At 53.8% G+C, this 10122-nt stretch overlaps 1 protein-coding gene across 1 annotated transcript in view; it reads left to right on the top strand.

Moving 5' to 3' along the window:
- The first annotated feature begins 9495 nt into the window (after positions 1–9495).
- The window catches only part of LOC142700346 (uncharacterized), a 52697-nt gene continuing 52070 nt past the window's right edge, over positions 9496–10122 (top strand). The window contains exon 1 of the mRNA XM_075848104.1: positions 9496–9654. Coding sequence (XP_075704219.1) covers positions 9577–9654 — 78 coding nt within the window. The 5' untranslated portion in view covers positions 9496–9576. The remainder of the gene's footprint in view (positions 9655–10122) is intronic.

Raw genomic sequence — 10122 nt, 5'->3', positions numbered from 1 at the left:
CAATCACCGGAAATATAAACCCCCTCACACGCGCAATCACGGAAATATAAACCCCCCCCCACACCGCGCAATCACCAGAAATATAAAACCCCTCACACCGCGCAATCACCGGAAATATAAAACCCCTCACACCGCGCAATCACCGGAAATATAACCCCCTCACACCGCGCAATGACCGGAAATATAAACCCCTCACACCGCGCAATCACCGGAAATATAAACCCCTCACACCGCGCAATCACCGGAAATATAAACCCCCCACACTGCGCAATCACCGGAAATATAAACCCCCCACACTGCGCAATCACCGGAAATATAAAACCCCCCCACACCGCGCAATCACCGGAAATATAAACCCCCTCACACCGCGCAATCACCCAAAATATAAAACCCCCCCTCACACCGCGCAATCACCGGAAATATAAAACCCCTCACACCGCGCAATCACCGGAAATATAAAACCCCCCACACCGCGCAACCACCGGAAATATAAAACCCCTCACACCGCGCAATCACCGGAAATATAAACCCCCACACACCGCGCAATCACCGGAAATATAAACCCCTCACACCGCGCAATCACCGGAAATATAAACCCCCCACACTGCGCAATCACCGGAAATATAAACACCTCACACCGCGCAATCACCGGAAATATAAAACCCCACACACCGCGCAATCACCGGAAATATAAAACCCCTCACACCGCGCAATCACCGGAAATATAAAACCCTCACACCGCGCAATCACCGGAAATATAAACCCTTCACACCGAGCAATCACCGGAAATATAAACCCCCCACACTGCGCAATCACCGGAAATATAAACCCCTCACACCGCGCAATCACCGGAAATATAAACCCCCCCTCACACCGCGCAATCACCGGAAATATAAAACCCCTCACACCGCGCAATCACCGGAAATATAAAACCCCCCACACTGCGCAATCACCGGAAATATAAACCCTTCACACCGAGCAATCACCGGAAATATAAACCCCCCACACTGCGCAATCACCGGAAATATAAACCCCTCACACCGCGCAATCACCGGAAATATAAACCCCCCCTCACACCGCGCAATCACCGGAAATATAAAACCCCTCACACTGCTCAATCACCGGAAATATAAACCCCCTCACACCGCGCAATCACCGGAAATATGAACCCCTCACACCGCGCAATCACAGGAAATATAAACCCCTCACACCGCGCAATCACCCGAAATATAAAACCCCCCCTCACACCGCGCAATCACCGGAAATATAAAACCCCTCACACCGTGCAATCACCGTAAATATAAAACCCCCCACACCGCGCAACCACCGGAAATATAAAACCCCCCACACCGCGCAATCACCGGAAATATAAACCCCTCACACCGCTCAATCACCGGAAATATAAAACCCCTCACACCGCGCAATCACTGGAAATATAAAACCCCTCACACCGCGCAATCACCGGAAATAAAAAAACCCTCACACCGCGCAATCACCGGAAATATAAAACCCCTCACACCGCGGAATTACCGGGAACATAAAACCTCTCACACCGCGCAATCACCCGAAATATAAAACCCCTCACACCGTGCAATCACCGGAAATATAAAACCCCTCACACTGCGCAATCACCGGAAATATAAAACCCCTCACACTGCGCAATCACCGGAAATATAAACCCCCTCACACGCGCAATCACGTAAATATAAAACCCCTCACACCGCGCAATCACCGGAAATATAAACCCCCCCCCTCACACCGCGCAATCACCGGAAATATAAACCCCTCACACCGCGCAATCACCGGAAATATAAACCCCTCACACCGCGCAATCACCGGAAATATAAACCCCCCACACTGCGCAATCACCGGAAATATAAACCCCCCACACTGCGCAATCACCGGAAATATAAAACCCCCCACACCGCGCAATCACCGGAAATATAAACCCCCTCACACCGCGCAATCACCCGAAATATAAAACCCCCCTCACACCGCGCAATCACCGGAAATATAAAACCCCTCACACCGCGCAATCACCGGAAATATAAAACCCCCCACACCGCGCAACCACCGGAAATATAAAACCCCTCACACCGCGCAATCACCGGAAATATAAACCCCCCACACTGCGCAATCACCGGAAATATAAACCCCTCACACCGCGCAATCACCGGAAATATAACCCCCCCCCCCCCCACACCGCGCAATCACCAGAAATATAAAACCCCTCACACCGCGCAATCACCGGAAATATAAAACCCCTCACACCGCGCAATCACCGGAAATGTAAACCCCCTCACACGCGCAATCACGGAAATATAAACCCCCCCCCACACCGCGCAATCACCAGAAATATAAACCCCTCACACCGCGCAATCACCGGAAATATAAACCCCCCACACTGCGCAATCACCGGAAATATAAACACCTCACACCGCGCAATCACCGGAAATATAAAACCCCACACACCGCGCAATCACCGGAAATATAAAACCCCTCACACCGCGCAATCACCGGAAATATAAAACCCTCACACCGCGCAATCACCGGAAATATAAACCCTTCACACCGAGCAATCACCGGAAATATAAACCCCCCACACTGCGCAATCACCGGAAATATAAACCCCTCACACCGCGCAATCACCGGAAATATAAACCCCCCCTCACACCGCGCAATCACCGGAAATATAAAACCCCTCACACCGCGCAATCACCGGAAATATAAAACCCCCCACACTGCGCAATCACCGGAAATATAAACCCTTCACACCGAGCAATCACCGGAAATATAAACCCCCCACACTGCGCAATCACCGGAAATATAAACCCCTCACACCGCGCAATCACCAGAAATATAAACCCCCCCCTCACACCGCGCAATCACCGGAAATATAAAACCCCTCACACCGCGCAATCACCGGAAATATAAAACCCCCCACACCGTGCAGTCACTGGATATATAAAACCCCTAACACCGCGCAATCACCGGAAATATAAACCCCCTCACACGCGCAATCACGGAAATATAACCCCCCCCCCCACACCGCGCAATCACCAGAAATATAAAACCCCTCACACCGCGCAATCACCGGAAATATAAAACCCCTCACACCGCGCAATCACCGGAAATATAAACCCCCCACACCGCACAATTACCGGAAATATAAACCCCTCACACCGCGCAATCACCGGAAATATAAACCCCTCACACTGCGCAATCACCAGAAATATAAAACCCCCCACACCGCGCAATCACCGGAAATATAAAACCCCCCACACCGCGCAATCACCGGAAATATAAACCCCTCACACCACGCAATCACCGGAAATATAAGCCCCTCACACCGCGCAATCACCAGACATATGAAACCCCTAACACCGCGCAATCACCGGAAATATAAACCCCCTCACACGCGCAATCACGGAAATATAACCCCCCCCCCCCACACCGCGCAATCACCAGAAATATAAAACCCCTCACACCGTGCAATCACCGGAAATATAAAACCCCTCACACCGCGCAATCACCGGAAATATAAAACCTCCCACACCGCGCAATCACCGGAAATATAAACCCCTCACACCGCGCAATCACCGGAAATATAAACCCCCTCACACCACGCAATCACCGGAAATATAAACCCCCTCACACCGCGCAATCACCGGAATTATAAACCCCCTCACACCGCGCAATCACCGGAAATATAAACCCCTCACACCGCGCAATCACCGGAAATATAAAACTCCCCACACCGCGCAATCACGGGAAATATAAACCCCTCACACCGTGCAATCACCGGAAATATAAACCCCCTCACACCGCGCAATCACCGGAAATATAAAACTCCCCACACCGCGCAATCACGGGAAATATAAACCCCTCACACCGTGCAATCACCGGAAATATAAAACCCCTCACACCGCGCAATCACCGGAAATATAAAACCCCTCACACCGCGCAATCACCGGAAATATAAAACCCCTCACACTGCGCAATCACCGGAAATATAAAACCCCTCACACTGCGCAATCACCGGAAATATAAACCCCCTCACACCGCGCAATCACGGAAATATAAACCCTTCCAACCGTGCAGTCACTGGAAATATAAAACCCCTAACACCGCGCAATCACCGGAAATATAAACCCCCTCACACGCGCAATCACGGAAATATAAACCCCCCCCCCACACCGCGCAATCACCAGAAATATAAAACCCCTCACACCGCGCAATGACCGGAAATATAAACCCCTCACACCGCGCAATCACCGGAAATATAAAACCCCCCCCTCACACCGCGCAATCACCGGAAATATAAACCCCTCACACCACGCAATCACCGGAAATATAAACCCCTCACACCGCGCAATCACCGTAAATATAAACTCCTCACACTGCGCAATCACCAGACATATAAAACCCCTCACACCTCGCAATCACCGGAAATATAAACCCCTCACACCGCGCAATCACCGGAAATATAAAACCCCCCACACCACGCAATCAACGGAAATATAAAACCCCTCACACCGCGCAATTACCCGAAATATAAAACCTCTCACACCGCGCAATCACCGGAGATATAAAACCCCTCACACCGTGCAATTACCGTAAATATAAAACCCCCTCACACCGCGCAATCACCCGAAATATAAAACCTCTCACACCGCGCAATCACCGGAGATATAAAACCCCTCACACCGCGCAATCACCGGAAATATAAACCCCTCACACTGCGCAATCACCGGAAATATAAACCCCCTCACACCGCGCAATCACCGGAAATATAAACCCCTCACACCGCGCAATCACCGGAGATATAAACCCCCCACACCGCGCAATCACCGGAAATATAAACCCCCTCACACCGCGCAATCACCGGAAATATAAACCCCTCACACCGCTCAATCACCGGAAATATAAAACCCCTCACACAGCGCAATCACTGGAAATATAAAACCTGTCACACCGCGCAATCACCGGAAATAAAAAACCCCTCACACCGCGCAATCACCGGGAATATAAAACCTCTCACACCGCGCAATCACCCGAAATATAAAACCCCTCACACCGCTCAATCACCGGAAATATAAAACCCCTCACACCGTGCAATCACCGGAAATATAAAACCCCTCACACCGCGCAATCACCGGAAATATAAACCCCCTCACACCGCGCAATCACCGGAAATATAAAACCCCTCACGCCGCGCAATCACCGGAAATATAAACCCCTCACACCGCGCAATCACCGGGAATATAAAACACCTCACGCCGCGCAATCACCGGAAATATAAAACCCCTCACACCGCGCAATCACCGGAAATATAAACCCCCCACACTGCGCAATCACCGGAAATATAAACCCCCTCACACCGCGCAATCACGGAAATATAAACCCTTCCCACCGTGCAGTCACTGGAAATATAAAACCTCTAACACCGCGCAATCACCGGAAATATAAACCCCTCACACCGCGCAATCACCGGAAATATAAAACCCCTCACACCGCGCAATCACCGGAAATATAAAACCCCTCACACCGCGCAATCACCGGAGATATAAAACCCCCCACACCGCGCAATCACCGGAAATATAAACCCCCTCACACCGCGCAATCACCGGAAATATAAACCCCCTCACACCGCGCAATGACCGGAAATATAAAGCCCCTCACACCCCGCAATCACCGGAAATATAAAATATCTCACACCGCGCAATCACCGGAAATATAAACCCCCTCACACCGCGCAATGACCGGAAATATAAAACCGCTCAATCACCGGAAATATAAAACCTCTTCACACCGCGCAATCACGGGAAATATAAAACCCCTCACACCGTGCAATCACCGGAAATATAAAACCCCTCACACCGCTCAATCACCGGAAATATAAAACCCATTCACACCGCGCAATCACGGAAATATAAAACCCCTCACACCGCGCAATCACCGGAAATATAAAACCCCTCACACCGCGCAATCACCGGAAATATAAAACCCCTCACACCGCGCAATCACCTGAAAAATAAAAACCCTAGAGGGACACTATCAGAGAGAGAGGGTGGGATGAGGAGGTGGTGTGTGAGTGGGCGATACTAAATATTATTTGGTAAGGTATAAGGAGATCCAGGAGAGGGCCAAGTCTGTGATGTCAAGGAACTACAGAATTTGAATCAGGAAGGTGTGGTCGACTATGTCGTAGGTGGTGGACAGGTCTAGAAGGAGGAGCACAGAGTAATGTAGAAGCAGAGGACAGGTCTAGAAGGAGGAGCACAGAGTAATGTAGAAGGCGGAGGACAGGTCTAGAAGGAGGAGCACAGAGTAATGTATAAGCAGAGGACAGGTCTAGAAGGAGGAGCACAGAGTAATGTAGAACACGAAGGACAGGTCACACTTTACAGAAGTCTGTGTGTAAAGATGTGACTGCTAAGCGATAAGATAATGCAGAGATCCTGCACACACAGCACAATACATGCTGCTTCCTCACACTGCACTGCCTGGACCTTCCATATATACACACTGGACTTCCAGGACCTTCCGCGCATATACGCTGGACGGCCGGGACCTTCAGCGCGCACACGCTCGACGGCCGGGACCTTCAGCGCGCACGCGCTGTACGGCCGGGACCTTCAGCGCGCACGCGCTGTACGGCCGGGACCTTCAGCGCGCACGCGCTGGACGGCCGGGACCCTCCGCGCGCACGCGCTGGACGGCCGGGACCCTCCGCGCGCACGCGCTGGACGGCCGGGACCCTCCGCGCGCACGCGCTGGACGGCCGGGACCCTCCGCGCGCACGCGCTGGACGGCCGGGACCCTCCGCGCGCACGCGCTGGACGGCCGGGACCTTCCGCGCGCAGGCGCTGGACGGCCGGGACCTTCCGCGCGCAGGCGCTGGACGGCCGGTACCTTCCGCGCGCAGGCGCTGGACGGCCGGTACCTTCCGCGCGCAGGCGCTGGACGGCCGGTACCTTCCGCGCGCAGGCGCTGGACGGCCGGTACCTTCCGCGCGCAGGCGCTGGACGGCCGGTACCTTCCGCGCGCAGGCGCTGGACGGCCGGTAGCTTCCGCGCGCTGGACGGCCGGTAGCTTCCGCGCGCACTCGCTGGACGACCGGTAGCTTCCGCGCGCACGCGCTGGACGTCCGGTAGCTTCCGCGCGCACGCGCTGGACGTCCGGTAGCTTCCGCGCGCACGCGCTGGACGGCCGGTAGCTTCCGCGCGCACGCCGGCTCTGAGAAGATGTTTCTCTCAATGATCAATAAGTGAGGTTCTGTATGTCACACATGATGTTTTCCCCTGTATGATTTCCATCTTCTCCTTTCTTCATAAAGACGTCTGCAGTACTAGATCCTCCAGTTCCTCCAGTTTTCTCATCTTCTCCTCCACAACGTTCCTTCTCCTGAATGACCCACCAAGGATGGACAAGGAGAGGAATGAGATGAGCAGAAGAATATTAGACTTCACCTTGGAGATCATCTACCTGTTGAGCGGAGAGGTAAACTTTTCTACATTATAGAACAAGTCACACATAGGGAAGGGACAATACATAATAGGAAGTAATAGGAAGAATCCAGTGTCCTGTATAACAGCGTCCAGACCTTCCAAGTGACGTCAAGAAGCCACCAGCAGAAAAGCTGAAGATCAGCCACCAATATGGTCAGTTATGTGTCATGTCACCAATGCAGCAATAGTAATGTTGTAGAGCAATGAGAAAGACAAGGAACCAGGAGGATCAGGATGACATCTATATAGAAACATAGAAGATGACGGCTGGAGAAGAGCACATGGTCCATCTAGTCCGCCCCAATGTTATTTCCTTTTTAGTTTTGGCCTCGTTCTATTTTCTCAATGTCTTGTAGGTGAGGTCTCCAGTATTACAGATGTGGGGTCACTAGAGCTCTATACAGCGGGGTCACAATCTCCCTCTTTCTACTGAGGGAGAATACTGTGTTCAGTTCTCTAAGTGTCTCTCTCCATACACAGGAGTACACAATAGTGAAGAAGACATCGGGTGACTGTACGACTCCCATCATCCATGAGTCAGGAGGATGGAGCAGTAGTCAGAGCCCCATCACAGAGCCCCCCCCTCAGGTGTGGTCGACTATGTCGTAGGTGGTGGACAGGTCTAGAAGGAGGAGCACAGAGTAATGTAGAAGCAGAGGACAGGTCTAGAAGGAGGAGCACAGAGTAATGTAGAAGGCGGAGGACAGGTCTAGAAGGAGGAGCACAGAGTAATGTATAAGCAGAGGACAGGTCTAGAAGGAGGAGCACAGAGTAATGTAGAACACGAAGGACAGGTCACACTTTACAGAAGTCTGTGTGTAAAGATGTGACTGCTAAGCGATAAGATAATGCAGAGATCCTGCACACACAGCACAATACATGCTGCTTCCTCACACTGCACTGCCTGGACCTTCCATATATACACACTGGACTTCCAGGACCTTCCGCGCATATACGCTGGACGGCCGGGACCTTCAGCGCGCACACGCTCGACGGCCGGGACCTTCAGCGCGCACGCGCTCGACGGCCGGGACCTTCAGCGCGCACGCGCTCGACGGCCGGGACCTTCAGCGCGCACGCGCTGTACGGCCGGGACCTTCAGCGCGCACGCGCTGGACGGCCGGGACCCTCCGCGCGCACGCGCTGGACGGCCGGGACCCTCCGCGCGCACGCGCTGGACGGCCGGGACCCTCCGCGCGCACGCGCTGGACGGCCGGGACCCTCCGCGCGCACGCGCTGGACGGCCGGGACCCTCCGCGCGCACGCGCTGGACGGCCGGGACCCTCCGCGCGCACGCGCTGGACGGCCGGGACCCTCCGCGCGCACGCGCTGGACGGCCGGGACCCTCCGCGCGCACGCGCTGGACGGCCGGGACCCTCCGCGCGCACGCGCTGGACGGCCGGGACCCTCCACGCGCTGGACGGCCGGGACCCTCCGCGCGCACGCGCTGGACGGCCGGGACCCTCCGCGCGCAGGCGCTGGACGGCCGGGACCCTCCGCGCGCAGGCGCTGGACGGCCGGGACCCTCCGCGCGCAGGCGCTGGACGGCCGGGACCTTCCGCGCGCAGGCGCTGGACGGCCGGTACCTTCCGCGCGCAGGCGCTGGACGGCCGGTACCTTCCGCGCGCAGGCGCTGGACGGCCGGTACCTTCCGCGCGCAGGCGCTGGACGGCCGGTACCTTCCGCGCGCAGGCGCTGGACGGCCGGTAGCTTCCGCGCGCTGGACGGCCGGTAGCTTCCGCGCGCACTCGCTGGACGACCGGTAGCTTCCGCGCGCACGCGCTGGACGTCCGGTAGCTTCCGCGCGCACGCGCTGGACGGCCGGTAGCTTCCGCGCGCACGCGCTGGACGGCCGGTAGCTTCCGCGCGCACGCCGGCTCTGAGAAGATGTTTCTCTCAATGATCAATAAGTGAGGTTCTGTATGTCACACATGATGTTTTCCCCTGTATGATTTCCATCTTCTCCTTTCTTCATAAAGACGTCTGCAGTACTAGATCCTCCAGTTCCTCCAGTTTTCTCATCTTCTCCTCCACAACGTTCCTTCTCCTGAATGACCCACCAAGGATGGACAAGGAGAGGAATGAGATGAGCAGAAGAATATTAGACTTCACCTTGGAGATCATCTACCTGTTGAGCGGAGAGGTAAACTTTTCTACATTATAGAACAAGTCACACATAGGGAAGGGACAATACATAATAGGAAGTAATAGGAAGAATCCAGTGTCCTGTATAACAGCGTCCAGACCTTCCAAGTGACGTCAAGAAGCCACCAGCAGAAAAGCTGAAGATCAGCCACCAATATGGTCAGTTATGTGTCATGTCACCAATGCAGCAATAGTAATGTTGTAGAGCAATGAGAAAGACAAGGAACCAGGAGGATCAGGATGACATCTATATAGAAACATAGAAGATGACGGCTGGAGAAGAGCACATGGTCCATCTAGTCCGCCCCAATGTTATTTCCTTTTTAGTTTTGGCCTCGTTCTATTTTCTCAATGTCTTGTAGGTGAGGTCTCCAGTATTACAGATGTGGGGTCACTAGAGCTCTATACAGCGGGGTCACAATCTCCCTCTTTCTACTGAGGGAGAATACTGTGTTCAGTTCTCTAA

Source organism: Rhinoderma darwinii, chromosome 1, assembly GCF_050947455.1.
Source record: "Rhinoderma darwinii isolate aRhiDar2 chromosome 1, aRhiDar2.hap1, whole genome shotgun sequence".
Classification (NCBI taxonomy): domain Eukaryota; kingdom Metazoa; phylum Chordata; class Amphibia; order Anura; family Rhinodermatidae; genus Rhinoderma; species Rhinoderma darwinii.
The sequence above is the reverse complement of the archived record's forward strand: the minus strand, read 5'-3'. Positions and strand labels throughout refer to the sequence as shown.